Source organism: Aulonocara sp. 'chitande type north' Nkhata Bay, linkage group LG17 (assembly GCF_057382095.1).
Source record: "Aulonocara sp. 'chitande type north' Nkhata Bay isolate Kocher_YH1m ecotype deep benthic linkage group LG17, A_spYH_male_GT1.1, whole genome shotgun sequence".
In the NCBI taxonomy this organism is placed as follows: domain Eukaryota; kingdom Metazoa; phylum Chordata; class Actinopteri; order Cichliformes; family Cichlidae; genus Aulonocara; species Aulonocara sp. 'chitande type north' Nkhata Bay.
Window position 1 is genome coordinate 27770197 of NC_141360.1, and position 17042 is coordinate 27787238.

The 17042-nt window shown below is 39.6% G+C and overlaps 1 protein-coding gene across 1 annotated transcript in view; it reads right to left on the reverse strand.

Annotated features, from left to right (window-relative positions):
• The window catches only part of lhfpl3 (LHFPL tetraspan subfamily member 3), a 60721-nt gene that overhangs the window by 11102 nt on the left and 32577 nt on the right, over positions 1 to 17042 (reverse strand). Inside the window, exon 2 of the mRNA XM_086269004.1 lies at positions 603 to 833. Coding sequence (XP_086125130.1) covers positions 603 to 833 — 231 coding nt within the window. The remainder of the gene's footprint in view (positions 1 to 602; positions 834 to 17042) is intronic.

The following is a 17042-nucleotide window of genomic DNA, read 5'->3' on the forward strand; positions in this document are numbered from 1 at the left end:
TTTGAGCAGGTTGTATAAGTGTGCCTAACAACAAGTGTTTTGATGTGATTGACTGATTCATCTGAACCGAATTACCAGCAGGCTCATATTATCAGCCAATATTACCGATTTGTCAATTTATTGGCCTCTGCATTTATATGAAAATGTAAAAAATAAAGAGACAGGAGATACACCCTTTAACCACGTTATGAGTGTTGATGTTGCATAGTTTATCCACCAGAGGGCACTCTGCAGCTTCCCTGTTTGAATCATTTATTTGAATAAATAACTACACATAGCAAATATTAGAGAAATTTGATTGTGTTTTTGTTTGTCTGAAAGAAAATGTAATCGGCTGACATACTGGAATGTTGGTTTTGGTATCGGTATACACATCGATATCAGTCTTAAAAATTCTACCATACCATAGGTATATATATAATTTATATTGTTAAACCTCTCTGCACCCCTTATCGTCTTTTCAGACACTTCAGGTGTTGCCTAGGCTTAATTGCTAATTGATCACACCTGGTGAGGTGCAGATAACGTAATTTCTTGAAATATTACCATAAAACACCATAAAAACTGCCCCAAAGAGGAAGCGTGTGCAGGTGTCTTCTTACTGTCTCCTAGCAGCTCCTCAGACATCAGACTGTCCTGGCGGTTTCCTAAGACGAAGGCCAGAAAGGAGAGGATGAGAGCATCCAGGATGCCCATGATGGCCAGGATGTAGGCCCAGCGCACCGAGCAGGCGCCTAGTGTGTACTTATCCGTCTGTTCGCCACACATCCTTTTCACCTCGTCGCTGTCCCAGCCATCTGGGTAGATCATGCAGCCCAGAATCAGACACGTACCTGGAGCAGGAGGACACAGTGACAGACAAGTGATATTAGATGTCAGTGTTACACATTGCTGTGTAGTAATACATGTTATTCAGTGTACACTGTGGTCTGAGGAGGTGATGTAGGGCTTTATGCACATTTTAACCTTTAGGTATAGTAAATAAGCTGCATAAACTGACCTTTAAGCTGGGAAATTCAACCAGGATGTCACACTTTGATTTATAATTGGTCAAATTATGAATGTCACTGACTACAATTAATGTAAAACACAGAGCACACACATTCACTTATTGTGCATTCCATGATTTCCAATCAAGTCTGCTTTGAGAAAAAACTCGCTAAACTCCACCACCTTTGTTAAGGAAGAAAATAAACAGCCAAAAAACATATTGGAACAAAATTCCTCTTTAACAATGTGAGAGACTGATAAAGTCACACAGAAACAATCACTTCCAGTTATTGATGCTAAAGGTGGATCTACAGGCTGGTGTACTTAACTGTGACATTTTTTTTTTCAAAGGTAACCTAAATAGCCGACAAAGCTACTTTGCACAGAAAGGAAGAGGCAGTCACAAAGTGCCTTACAGGATAAAATAAGATACAACAATACAACTGGAAACAAATCCCACAACTTGGAGGCCGCATCTCAAAAACACGATCTTCTTTTGTTGTTAACCTGGACTGAAGTACCTCTAAGAAGCATCGATCAGCTCACTTCATACACCCCGTAGTTAGGTATGGATGTAGGCATTTACTAATTTAGGGAAGCATCTGACCATGAAGAGCTCTGAGAGTGAAAAACCTTAAACCTAATGAGGAGCTGGTGTCAACAGGACAGAATTGGTGTCACATGGGAGGTTTTAGATGACCTGGTGAGCAGTCTCATCTGTAAGCGATCCAGGGATGATTTGCTCAGGCAGAGTAAGAATGAATTCCAGAAAGTTCTGTTTTTCTTCTATATTTAAGGACAGGTAATTGTCTGCCATCAAATTCTTTATCCAATCTTAATGCAGTCATCAAGGACAGAAATGTGGCTGCATTCTGGTATCGCATCCTCTCCTCAGCCAGTGTGGGCTGCCAGTTTATGGTGGACATTCAACTTCAACTTTGTCTATGACCTCACTAGCCTGTAGTTTAGCTTAAAGTCTCTGTGTCACACACAGTTAAGTCCAGCAGCTATTTTTTTTTAACAAAGTGTTTAATGTGAAAGCATTTTGCTATGCAATTCTTCTCAAATATGTCTTATGGGTGTTCTCAGCATTTAAAAAAGGATAACTCACATTTATTTTGGATTAAAGTGGACTGCCTACAAGAATTTGGCATATACGAGTCCTCATGGTGCATTTCTGCATGACAGTGATGCCTTCGTGAGCAAATGATAGGACTGGGTGACCGAAGAATGATTATTATATATATATATTTATAGCCCACAGCAATGTGCTGTTGAAAAAGGCTTCATTCCAAGAACCATCAGCTCTCATCAGGTTGACAGATGAGAATTTTTAAGCCAATGACATTTACATTTGTTTACTTTTTATGTTGTTCTTCTTCCTGTTTGTTGAGCTGAAGAAGAATTCACAATGAATATTTATTCCCTCTTAAAAGGAGACACATCCTCTGGAGTGCAGAGTCACCAAACAAAGTTGGTGAAGGAGGCACGAAGATGCCAGCACATGTCACACGGCACCATGTGGCGACTCGGGCTGCCTTCGTTAGCCGTCTGCTTGCACGGCTGACGTTGACACAGCGAGCTGTTACAGAGTAGAGTCATCTAACAACACTTGGAGTTGTTTTCACAATCGCACGCTCGCACTCACTCTCACACTCGCTCTCACAGTCGGTTGAGGCAGCGAAGTCAACGGTGAGGCTGTGAGGTCTGTAGTAATTGTGACACTGCTGCCAAAAGCTAAGTCAGAGGATCTGGGAGGGTTTGTGTGTGCATGCTTATGCTCATTTGTGTCTCATGGAGAGACAGTTTGGCCTTTTCGGAAAGGCACAAAACCTTCACGAGTAGATTTTTTTATGATGAATGATGAATTTTAATTCCTGTGCAGTTAGGCTGGGAGTCGTAGGGTTTTTCATCATTAAAGAAAACTTTTTAAAAAAAGCTGTCATTTGGGTTGAATCTGACCTTTGCTGGGCTGCATTTAGCACACTGCTGGGCTAAAGATAAAGGGGCAATCCACTGATTTTTATCTATAATTTAGCAGCCTTAGGCAGACGTATCTATGGCTTTATCCCTGATCGTCACTAAAATTTTAAGTGTGAGCCAGTTTTAACAACGGAACTTTAAAAGAAAGGATTAATTGAAATTGTGGTCTGCAATTTTGCACTTTTGTCATCCATTCCTATATTTTCTACCAATGTATCCATATATTTAAATGACTTTAATAATATATTGATTGAATTCCCCTTAGTCCACCTATCAATTTTCCTAACAGCCTAGCCAACAAGCATTGTGGGGGGGCTGAAGTCTATCCCAACTGACATTTGGCAAGAGGCAAGCTATGTTTAAATCTATCTATCCATCACAGGGATAATAGGAAGACACAGATAACTGCTGTCACTCAAATCCACACCTACTGCCAATTTAGAATCGCCAATTATCCTAACATCCATGTCTCTGCACTGGGGGAGGAAGCTGGAGAGAGCCCATGCAGGCACAGGCAGCCACCCAGAACCTTCTTGATATGAACTACATCCACTGCACACCCCAAATCCACATTACTTTATTTCAAATTTATGCTGAAGCCCTCTCTTTAGGGAAATGTGTATAACGTAACACACAAAAACATGTTGAAGCGGGTTTGTTCTCCTTGTGCCTGCAGGGATTTACTAATGAAGTCCAGGAACATGCACGTTAGGTTAATTGGTGCCTGTAAATTGGTGCTGATGTGAGAGTGTGTGATTGTGTGTCTCTCTGTGGTAACTAGTCCAGAGTGTGTCCTGCCTATCGCCATATGACTGCTGGGATAAGCTCCCTATATCAGATAAGAGGTTAAAAAAGATGGGTGGATGGTCTTTGGTATAAATATTTTATTTTATCATGAAGCTTCAGTGAAGAATTGGGACAGGCTGACAGAGATGATACAGTCCTGTCAGTGTATATTTATTGAAACATTTCAAACTAAATCAAAAAGAGGAAACTATGCCCAGGGGATGATATGAAGGAGCAGATATATTTACGATTTATGATGTTTAGTTATAGGAGTCCAAAGGGGGAAATAAATGCTACAGAAATTAAAATGAGTTAAGGACTAGCAACAAAGCATTTGATTGTTTTACAAAAGAAGGCTCTGGATTAAAAAAAACCATTCTGGTCATCTGGGGCCTGTCTGTGTTTACTTTGCATGTTCTCCCAGTAACTGCATGGCTTCTCCTCCCACAGTCCAAACACAGGCTTGTAAGGTTAACTGGTTGCTCACTTTGGCATTTCATTAACAGAAAAACAAACAACAACAACATAAAAATACATTCACAGAGTCACTTATGTGCAGCTGTGCTTGCACAGTAAGATCCATTAAATTTACATTTAAAAGAACACTGCAAAATACTTTCTAATTAATAAACTTATGCACTGGGTCACTGTAAAGGTGACCCAGTGCACATAACAAGCTACTTTAAACCACACAGTTAACCTTAATGTAAAATTCTAAACACATTTTGTTTATAATTTTCTTTCTTATCCTGTCAAGATGACTCCACACTGTTTTGAGGTCCGGGCTCTGGGGAGGCCAGTCCATGACTGATGCGTTCCACTGTGTGTTTTCCTATCCAGGTGTGCTTTTACTGCACTGGCAGTGTGTTTGGGATCATTGTCATGCTGAAAAATGAAGCTGTTGTTTCAGATGCTTTCCAGATGGTACTGAATGATTTCATTTTGATTTCTCTTCCCTTACTTAATATTGGGTTTTTGACAGCGATCCTTTCACTGAGACCATTTCTGCTGAGGCTTCAGGGATCAGTAGATGATTGGCTGAAAGGACAGATGCCTGTGTCTGGATTTTTTCCTGTTTCTCAAGGACACGACTTTCCGATAATGTTCATCTGCTGTAGACAGTTTTTTAAGCATGTCACTTCTTCTTTTGTTCTCCACTTATCCAGTTTCCTCAGTTTTTTAAAGGCATATATGCCAATTTCCCAGCCAATAGCTCTTTGGGATATTTGGAAACAAAATACAAAGAAATAATGGGTGACTCAAGACTTTTGCACAGGAAAAATGGATTCAGATTTTCGTTTCTCATCCAGCAGTTCCACATGTTTTCCTGTGATTTTAACAGACTGCTTCCTTAATTGCTTTCTTTTTGTCACGGTGTGCAGATTGCAGATTTTGTCGTTATCTCAGCTGAACTGCAGGAAGAATTAAGAAGTGATCCAACAAATAAAAAGAGGAAGAAAAAACAAGATGACGCTTCAAAACAAAAGACAGCACATGGCTTCCGCATGCTTTTCTCATCCTAGCATCAGGGTCTTGTAAGGGATATTGTTTCTAATGTGAAAGCATTATGCCATTCACTGTCCTCACAAACACAGATGCCTAAACCTGTGTGAGTGTATGCACCAAGTTAGGACACTAATGTGAGCTTGCAGTAGCTTAAAAAGATGGATGATCTCTTGAAATGTCAGAGACTCATGCCTCTCAATCCTGCTCCTTTCCCTTCATCATCTCTAAGCAGTGAACATGAGAAGTTGATGGTACAGTAGTGACATGTGTAGTCTTTGTTATTCAGAGATGAACTACACAACCAGCCTTCCTTCTCACAACAGCAACAGGCTACCGTAATGATAACCAGTATTGATGTAAAAGCACTCTAATCCATTTGTAATGCCTACAATTCCCAGGAGGCAATGAGGGTATTGACTTCCCCCGCTGCCTTCCTGAGTTTGGAGATCAATTTCCTCAGTGTCAGGGAATTAAAGCAGCGTTGTGTTTGTTGGCAATTCATTTCTTTATATTATCTGTATTAGACGCAGCACAAACACAGGAACCTCAGAGTTCTGTCTTTTTCTGCAGGGTGGTTATAAAGCATTCATTAGGTATTTTTTCCTAATGAGCTTCCACTCATTTGGCGTCCGATCGCATTCATTAATATATTCCCCACTCGGCTTGTGATCGTGTCGACACAGAGTTCAGCACGTCATCCAAACAAAGACAGAAAGACAAAGATTCGAATGTGTAAAGAGTGAAATTCACAAGAAAACATTTCATGTTTTTTCTACTGAGGGTGAAAAGGAGATATTTTAAGTATTTCTTTATTTTGACATGCTCAAAGCTGCTGCTTGGTGTTTCCTTTTTTTCTTTTTCCAGCAGTGTTTGTCATGATCCAGGAAAGAGGATGCAAGAACAAACAAAATGAGGGAACAAAAAAAGCTTTAATTTGTTAGCCAAAAAAGCAAAATAATACACAAAAGTCAAAAGGAGGGTAACAAAACCAGCAAATTCCAAAACAGAAACAGGAGAAACACCTGCAGCTTTTCTATGTCCTTCTCCCTTTAACCCAAACATCAATCTCAATGTGTCACATTGAAGGTTGTCTCAATACCTCTGGAGGACAGTGGAGGCTGGCCTTAATCGAGGATACACAGGTGTGTCCTTTACCGAGGTGTTTTTACCTTTGCTGGGCTGAATGGGATCTTTTGCAGGTTTACATCTTGGACTCATTTTAAACAGAGACATGTTGGCTTTAAATTCTGATCATCACCAAAATGTTACGCAAAAGGCAGTTGAACAGCTGACAGCTGAAGTTTAAAAGAGAGGAAGCTGTAGGATACATAATGTTGGATGATTAAGCCCTGCTAGGGGCTGCAAGTCAAAATATCTTGATGCAACAGTTTTGCCATTCATCCGTAATCTGTCTCTTGCAGGTTTCCAGACATTTGAGTAATGCAGTACCCCTCCACAGTTATATGCTGACAGAAATCTGCCACCCTGCAGAGAGTACTTCTACACATTTCCTGCCAGTATATCTGACCATTTAACTGAAGGCTCAGAGGCAAGGATGTCTCACTTTATTACCATTTTATTGCTTTGATTCCTCTCTTCTGCCTCTTGCGCAACCTTGATTCCTCCCCTCACATCCTAGTCCCTAGTCCATGGCAAAAGCTCCGTCTAAAAAGACATTAGCTCATCATTCATTCGTCTTAAAGTGAAGTTGGGGAAAAGGTTGTGCAAAGAGACAAATGATAAAGCAGAACATTAGGCACAAACACAGGCGATATTTGAGGCGGGGCAGTAATTCACAGAGAAAGGAAGGCAGAGGAAAAGCAATCACCATGATACAACAAGATATCTGCATGGGGAGGCATGGTTGGATAGTCAATACTAATTCTCCAAATACTAAAGACAAGTAGTTAAGTGCTTCCTTTATTATTTCATTTAGCGGAAAATACGCTGAATTGTACATACAAATTTACAGTGATCTCCTTCCCTATCCTCCCATTTTGCTCAATCCTTTATTTATTGACTTGTTTGTTTGTTTGTTTTTCAAATTACTCATAAAATTACTTTATTAGCTTTTATTTATGCATGAGGATTATGTGCATGTGAATTAGGGTTTCTTGTTTTTTGTTTTTTGAAAGTAAAACCAAAGTAATGGTTACTTTATCAGTGATTTTTTTTTTTCTGTTGTACTTGCTTGGTTTGGCTTTTTTGTCTTAATAAATAGATTTCAAATAAAATAAAATCTGCTTCTTGTCAAAGTGTTGGCATGCATTCATATAAGCTCTCTAAATCAAGACTATGAGCTATATTAATTAATCAAAGTATGTTTAAAGTTCATTTTACTTCACTTTGCTTCAGTACTGGTCACAGTAATCCTAAACAAGTTGCAGTTTAGGATCTCTCTCCAGCAGAGGAATCAAAATAAAATAGGATTTATTTAATTTTAATAGGATCTGTACTCATTGTTCTTCAGCAAAGAAAACACAAGAACACAGGACTGTGACAGCACTTTTGTTTTTTCAAGTGAAAAACAACTTGAATACAAAAATCAAACCAAGAACATGATCGCTGAAGAGACCTAAACAAAATGTCCAAAATCACCTCTCAACTCAAAAAGAGCTTTCTACAAACAGCATTTTAGGAAATAGTTGCTGAAACTCAAACGTTTCACCATGTCCTCACCACTACATTAGTGATTACTTCTTCTTATTTATATCAGAGGATTTGGTACAGTGAACAGTCTCCTGTGTAAACAACCTGCTCCTGTAGGCTTTCTGCTGTAATATTAATAGAATAAGATGAAGCGCACGGCATCTCAACGGCAAGCCTTAAATCTCCCACAGAGCCAAATACAGGAGATCAAAGAGACACCGGGTTTGTCTTCCTGACTCTCATCTGAAAGCCTGGAGATATGCAGTGTTGTTCCAGGCTCCAGCCTCTGGTAGACAGAGGTTTGATGCCACAAAAGTCAACATATATCTGAACTAAAGCCAAATACACACGGTTCAGTCTTTGCACGAGGGTACTAAAGAATTAGAATGTATGTCCCTCTTTACCTCACTAACTGATCGCACTGCTTTCCTGTTAGATGCCATCTTTAATAGTAAATACTGTTTTTTCCTGCTTTCAAACATGTTCTGAATCTGAGCTTCAGATAATGTGTAACTTCTGTCTTCTGCTGTTATCTCCAAAGCTGGAAACGCTCAGACAAACATTGTTTTTTTTTCCTTTTATCCCCAAAACTGTCTAAAAAAGAAGGCTGCGAGCAATCGTTCATCTTCATGCCACGCAGCTACAACAATCCTACAGATGGCATGCAGCTAAAACAGTAAAAACATGCAGCAACAACAGGGTCAGCCTCTTCATCTCCTGTTTGATAAAGCCCCCTCATCTCAGCCGCAGAGGAGAAAGTAGCTGCCTGCACACAATCGCTGTCATGAATAATGAAAAATATTATGAAATCCTCCACCGAGGACTCGTGTCAGCTCAGTTTGAGTCTTCAAATGAGTGATGTTCTGAAACGGCGCAGACTAAAAGCTGACTGTGACATTTATATTGGCAGAAAGCAGCTGAGGGATCCAGGTTTTAAAGTCTCCTGATGTTTGAGGTCGACTTACGAAAAAATTAAATAAATAATAATAAAACAAATCAAGCAGTTCAGAAATGTTCCAAACAAGGTTCTTAACTGAAGGCCTCATTCAGAATGGCAGCACTTGCTGCAGGGGATGAGGAGTAATGAGCTAAATTTCACATTGGACTCCTGAGAGCAACTCTCCACCACGGAGAGGAGATGAGCTCGATTACTCTCATTCCTCTCTGGTCACTCTGGAGACTGTACGCCTGTTTGGTCAAGACAGAATGAAAGAGATTGAATTCACAGACGGATTAATTTTGCTTTTTCATACATATTGCAATGGTAATTTCATGTTTTACTGTGCTAGCAATGCAGAAATCCACTGAAGCAAAGTGGAATTAACCCTGTGAAGCCTGGCACATCAAATAATGGGCAGATAACATGGCAACAACACTGCTAAAAGAAAAAAATGAGTCATCTTATCAGGGTTAGAGACTCACTTCTTCAGAGTAGTATCTAGAGACCAGATGATACCCGATGATCTCTCTATAAATAACCTTTTGTAATATTCAAATGGTGCTCTAGAACATCTTAAGCAGCCGTGCACGATAAATAATATACTTAAATGGAGAATTGTCCTTAGTCAACCTTCTTCCTCTCTTTTCGTCTTCTTCTCTCTTGTAGATTTTCTTTCTCTTAACATAAACAAATCATTTTTTGGTCTCAAATTTCAGATATAAAGTATTTATGACTCAAAGAAGAGAAACTTTTTTAAACACTTTATTTCACCTGAAGAAATGATTTTTTTAAAAATCCCTGTGAAATATTTCTGATGATAACGTATATATATGATCACAGGTTTAATTAAATGATCAAAGCACTGACTTTATAACTGTAGCATTATGAAACATAATCATGAAAAATACCTGTAGTTTTATATTAGATACAATGTTACGACATGAGAATATCTGGAAAGACTGATCTTATATTAAATTACTTATAATCTTACCTAAAAATGGCAGATCAGACAGCATGAAAGCAGGAAGTGGTGCCCCCACAAAGCCACCCTCAGACATGTGTTTATCCTCACCTCCTTTACTTTCCTGCTTTCCAGCACTATATTCCTGCTAATTTGTGCTGGCGGTCCTTACTGTTACATTTATAAAAAACAACAACAACAAAAAAAAATCCAACCAAACAACTGGACAAAATGGATAAGTTACTCCACCAGCTGCTGCAGGGGCTCATTCAGTTGCCCCCAGGCTGCGGTCTTACTTGTGGTTCTCAGGAGTTTGTCAAAGTATAATAGTAGGGAGAACCTTCAGCTTTCAGGCTCCTCTCCTCTGGAACCAGCTCCCAGTTTGGATTCGGGAGGAGACACCCTCTCTACTTTTAAGGTTAGGCTTTAAACTTTCATTTTTGATATAGCATATAGTTATAGCTGGATCAGGTGATTCTGCATTTCTTCTCTACCCTCCTCTTTTCACTAGTGTTGTAATACAGCGGTCCCCAACCCCCGGGCCTCGGACCGGTACCGGTCTGTGAGTCGTTTGGTACCGGGCCGCGAAGGTTGAGGCTCAGGTGTGAAATGTATGGTTTTCAGGGTTTTTATCGGTTTTCAGCGTTATTTTGTTATCGTTTTTATCGTTAACTCGGTTTTCCTGGGTCTTTTCACGTGTGTTATGAATAAATCTTCTTTTTTTCGGTACCGGTACTAGTTTTATTTTGTTGTATTTATCGGCGACACCTTAAAGGCCGGTCCGCGAAAATATTGTCGGGCATAAACCGGTCCGTGGCGCAAAAACGGTTGGGGACCGCTGTTGTAATATATGCCCCTATGTGGTAGGACTCGACTTAAGCGGTCAAAGAAGTGCAGGAGACTGATGCTGTCCAGTGTAGCAAGTGATTTATTCACCATTCTGTGGCCCAACAATATTTACAAAGAAACAAATAAGAAACTCAACTCTATAATTAACTCAATTCAAATAAACATAACTGAACTTAAATCAACGGAAATTAAGGTCAAACTGCACACAGCTACACTGACCTGAACCCTTCTTCTGAAACACCTGAGTTCGTCTGCTTAAATAGTCCCCTTAATCAAACACTTTCTCCCCTGGACTATTCCATTCAGTAGGTAGGTGAGATGAACATGATTATATTCATCCTCTACTACTCCTCTTGACTGGCAACATAAACTCTGGTGTAATCAATACATATCACAACATTAAATCTATTTCTTTATAAACCCTTTAAAATCAACTTTATTAAATTATAAGAATTCTTCCCCTCCTGCCCTTGGTCCCTTCCTGTGACCTCAGATGAACCCAGAAGGTATAAAGCAGGAAGTAGAACTACATTTCCTCCTTTTGCTTCTGGAAGACAGGTAGGTAAAGGTAAGTTCAAAACAATACAAATTAACAGTTGAAATAAATAACATGTTAACTTAACAAACTTGTATGAATTGATTTAAACCAAGATGTTATATTATATAATCTGTAAAAGTGCAGAACATAAACAAACCCGGGATAGTAGATGTTTGCCTATTGCAGATTACATGTGAAATATGGTTAAATCAAAACAAGAATGTTAACTAAGAATGTAGACAAATGGTCTTCTCACCCACTTTGTCACATCCTATTTCTTCCCATAGTTTGTTTTGTCCTTTTCTCTCACCTCCCAACCAGCTGCCGTATATTATAGCCCCTCCCTGACATTGATTGTTTAATCAATGTCAGGGAGGGGCTATCAGGTCTTTTCCTGTTGGAGGAGGTTCTTTCTCCCCACCATCCACAAATGCAGCTCATAAAGAACAATCTGATTGCTGAGGTTTTCACTCCAGTGCCAGAGGATCTTTACCTTGCAGTATAAATCACCCATAGGAAACTGTAGTTGTAAAATGAAGCTATATAAAATATAATATCTAATGTGTTCATGTGAGGATATAAACTTTCTAAAGGAAAATGCCAGCAGATTTTAAAGCGGACCTACTATGGTCATTTCCATCTCTGGATTTGATTCTCAGTGTCAAAAAAGCTCCTATGGCTCCTCCCCCTTAAATCCAGCTTTCTTCTGACACTGTATCTGCAAACACAAGGTTTGAACAGCAGGCTTTAGGCTTGAGATAGCATTAGGGATGTCCACTCTTTCTGACATCACACAGAGCCAAAAGTAAAAAACAAACAAACCCTGAAGCTTGACAAGGAGTACTTTTACATTATTATTTGAAGCTTCAGTTGGATTTACAATGACAGTATATGCATGTGACAGAAAATAAGGAAAAGCAGAGTAGTTCCACTTTAAATAACTGTGACTTGACTTCCCTGGCTTAAAATATTGCATTAAGCCAACCTGGCAGGTTTCACATGTGCGCACCTAACTTTTCATTCAGGTGTGTGCGTCGCTACTGTCACACTTGTGCAGGCTCGGGAGCTGTGAGCCGCAGAGAGATCAAAAAGGACTACAGATTTCTCGTCTCCCACGGGCGCTCGCTCATCATACTACTCCTGACTCTACACACCTCTGGCTGCGCTGAGGGAAGCTGATAATGAGACAGGATGGTATGTAGTTCAACTCACTATATGATATCTAATGTTGTTAGATTCTTTTCCACATACTGACACTCAGCGGGAAATCATCTCTTCTCACTGAGGTCAGAGGTTATGTAGAAAAAATAAATTTGCCACTGAAAAGTTTCTCAAACATCTCTTCAGTGATTACATACGACCTTGAAGTCTCTGTAACTCTCCACACACACGCACACACACGTCCTCATTGCACTTCCTCTCTCCTTGAAGGCTTTCCAGCTGACAGCTGTTGGCAGCGACACCAGGACAATCAGAGGAGGAGGTGCTGTAATCTAGACCTCAGTCCAATCACCACATGATGTTACACACACACACACACTGATACACACACTGATACACATATACACACTCACACACATGTGAAGCCACTCATTGTGATGCATTTCACAGGCCCAGCTTCATCTGACTTCTGTGCACATATTCAGGTGAGTGTGCGCTCGTAAGGTATGCATGTGCATCAGCTTCAAGGTGGAGCATGGCAAGTGATATTAATGGGAGTTAATTGGGGCAGAAACTGGCAGATAAATGAAAGGGGACTAGAATACCTCCTCCACCTCCTCCTACCTCTCTCCACCCTATTGCCCTGAATCCTTCTGCCCTGCAGAGGGGCGAGAAAGTGCGTGTGTGTGTGAGAAAGAGAGCTGAGAGATAAGGCATGATTTGCGACATGAATCCTGCTGCATGCCCCCATCCTCATTAACACCTCTTGTATTACGTTCACTGCTTCACATGGCTGGTGTGCACTATCGACTGCTGGCACAGCAGATTAATGAGCTGCTTAGAAGTCGCTGCACTTCCAGGCTTCATGTCTTACAGCGTCACACATTGTGTGCTACAGTAGAGTGGAAAATATGATTTCATGTGAAAAGAGGTAAATGTCAGCTAAAGCAGCACTTGAATTGCAAACTCACACCTGTAACAGGCGATACTGCAAATACTGCAAAGCTAACAACAAAATGCAGTGATGCGAATGCAACAGAGTGCCTGCATGCTCAGCCCATAAAATCTATATGATCATCATTTTATGAGCATTGGCATTACTACACACTTTGTTCAGCACTTGATCTGCATCACTAAAAGATATGCATGGAGCCAGAAGTGTAACTGCTGTCATCTTAATGCTCACATAACTTAAACAGGGATCCTAAAATACTGAATGCGGGACAAAATGGGATATGCTAGCAGTTCATGTCCAACGTAAAAATAAAAATGGAATGAGAAGCAGGTTTCTGGTTTTGCATTTAGCACATTAAACACAAATAAATGTTGAATGTGACTTTTCCAACTCTCTTTTTTTTTTTTTTTTTATAAATACAAAAAGAGTAAAGCTTGCTCTGATAGTCTCTTATTTCACTAGCAATTTTCTTTTGGCCTGATACACTTATACTCTCTTACTCCTTTTGTGAAATTAAAAGGGGGAAAAAAGTATCCAATGAGACAAAAAATTACAGAGCCCCGCAAGGGACATTGGAGAAAAAAAAATAAAGATGAACTTTTGCGAGATCTCGCAAAAGTTCATCTTTATTTATTTTTTCAATGTTCATTGCGGGGCTCGGTAAAAATAAAGTATTTACCAGTCAAAAAAACCCACATTTTCTCTGTGCTAGTTTCCATCATATTCACCAAAAATCTGCATTAGATTTGATAAGAATAAAATGCTTTCCTCACATGGACTGGGTAAAAGACAGACTATAGTTGAGCACACATCCTGCAGAGTCAGTGAAAGAATCATGGGAGCCTGTCTCGAGGTGTGGGACAAGACGAGGGTTATAAATACTGTAGTTCGACATAGAGGGACATCAGGTCAACATAAATTTATAATAAATTTTCTTTCGCTACAGCCAATGTCATAACGCCAACGTTTCTATTTATATTATTATTTATACCTATATTCCTTCAGGCTTCCGTTTAAGTCTCTTTGGTCTGCTTCCATGCAAGTCTAGTAGCGTGGGCATCTTCTATGTATTAGTTGAAACTGAAGTTACTTAACACTGATTTTAAGTTGGCTTGGACGGTTATAAGGAAACCTCTGCAGACTTTACTGTGGACATTATTTATTGCTCACGTAGTGTTTGAAGTTTTCCGATTGATTTCGAGAGAAGCATTTAAGCTGCGCTTCAGATGAACTATGAGGAGTCTAAAGTAGGTTTAAATTTATTCAAATATTGATAAGTCAGTGAAAAGAGTTTCGTTTTAATGGCCTCTTATTTCTTTAGAATTTAGTGAGAAAATTGGAAACAGGATTTTTTTGAACCACTGACATGTGTGAATGTTCTGGGAATACAACATACAAAGCAAAAACAGTTTGTGTAAGTGAATATTTGTTGTAACCACCTTCATTCTACAACACAACCTCGTTGTAATTTCTTCTTAAAGTATTTTCCTCCTTTGGATGTTGGCTCACTTTTGTTGTTCACACACTGCTTGAATAAAACACACTTTAAAACCTATTTTTTTATGTTGAGGTCCCGGCTGTTCTTAAGGACTTTCATATACTGTTCACCTGCTGCTGATAGTTTTTTGGCCTACCACTTTCTCTTTTATCTTCCACTTGTCCAGTTTCTTCAGTTTCTTTAAGGACATCATGCTGAGATTTGCTGAAATACTATTTTATGCCTGTCAAACTGTGTTATTGTTGGAATTTTCATAGACCCAACTAAAGAAATGGAAAAAAAAAAAACAACCCATGTGGTTTTTTTTGACAGACAGCTGGTAAAAAAGTGCCTAAAGATACAATTTAAAATTGGTTCTTTGCCAATGTCTGTTATGTGCAGACACAGCCCGGGTTCATCCCTCCAGTTAGGCGCCTTTTTCATGCTTTAATGATTCATGGATCAGCATTAAGTACCTTAACATAAAAGACATATTCCTCTGAAAATGATCAAGTACAAAATAATAAATACAGAATAATAAATAAAATAACACAATTTATAAATAAAAAATATATATAAATAAAAAAGAATAAAAGTAAAAGTTCTCTAGGTTTTTATAGAGATGCAAGACTAGAAACAACTGTCTGAAGCTGAGCATTTGTCTCACAGGGATTAATTGTGTGGATGGCAACCTCCTCATCTGAAACTTTAGGTGCACCCTGGGCAGGTCTAACCCTTACAATCAATTTAGAACTCCCAGTTAATCTATGGACTGAGGGGGACAAGCAGAGGAAACCCATGCAGTCCGTCTGGCCCCAGAAGGCCAGAAATCTTATTGATGTTGAGGTGATAGTGCCGAGTGCTTTCTGAGTAAGTGCTTTTTACTGATCATTAAAAAGAAGTTTTGTTTATATCAGCAGCAAGGCTCCCTGTCTTTGCAAGCGCACATGACACTGAAAGATGAAAACTCTCCAAACCATTCAGGATCATCTGCTGGAAACACAACAAATGCAGAAATATCAAATAACCAAATATATCTCACTTTAATCTTATGAGAACTTTAACCAGTGCAGGCCTCACAGGGAGCTGTCCCCTCCCTGTGGTGCTGAAATCTCAACCAGGGCTGACAGCTGTTTCCCGCTCCTCTGTTCTGCACTACACAGCCTGAAGATTTCTCTGATTCAGATCCTGACCGAGGTCACTTTGAGCATCTGTGTATGCACGCCAGCGTATAACCCTCCCACCCATCCACACTTTTTTTTGGCTTGCTCACCACCTCCAACAACAGCTAAACACCATGCTGCTGTTGTTGTTGTCGCTGCGCGATAAAGCGGTAGGAGCGAGGGAAGTAAAGGTGGGGAAGAAAAAGCAAAAATAAAGAGACAGAAGTGAGGAGGAGTGACAGCAGCAGGGAAGTGGTTGATGTTCACAGCTCAGGCTTAAAATAACATTTGTGTCTGTGTGGTGTTTGCAGAAGAGAGAAGGTTAACACCAGCAGCGCAGGATGACAAAAACAAAAAACAATGAGGAAAGAAGATGTGATCATTAGTTAGGAGGACAGAAAATGAAAGCTGGATACTCGTGTCATTTTCAGGCTTGGCGAAGTAAAGACCAATGGGATACAACAGAAACAAGGGTTACAAGACTGGAATCCCAATGCACCTTATTTCTGACATGAAGGGAAGGAAAGCAGCTGCTTAGAAATGCAGCACCAGACAGGCAGAGCTGCTCCATCAGAGAATGGCACAGAAACAGCGAAACCACATTTCAAAGAGAGACTTCACTTCAAGTCAGGAAAAAAAAGAAAAGAAATAATCTGCTCTTTATTTTACTTGCAGTAGGACCACCTCAGCCATTAGACTGCCTTCATTCAATTTATGTAAAAGCAAAAAAAATTTTACCCCGGGATAAAAAGAGGTCAGTTTGGGGGACGGTCTCCTGAGAGGACTATCCAATACCATTGATCAACTTTACAGTCTAATCATCTCTGAGTCGAGGGAGGTTTGTCAATGAGAGCAGGCTAATCAGAAAATTATGTTCATCATTCATTTAAGGCTAATTGACCGACTGAAAGAGAGGACAAAAAAGCTGGACAATTGTGTGGGGTTAAAACTGCTTTTGCAGCTTGAGATAGTTAATTAAACTGATTAACATTACTTGCCTTTGAAAACCTTCAAACATATCTTTTATGAGTCCTGTAAAAGCTTATTAAACACTTACTTGGTGGTTATGTAGTACAAGATATCA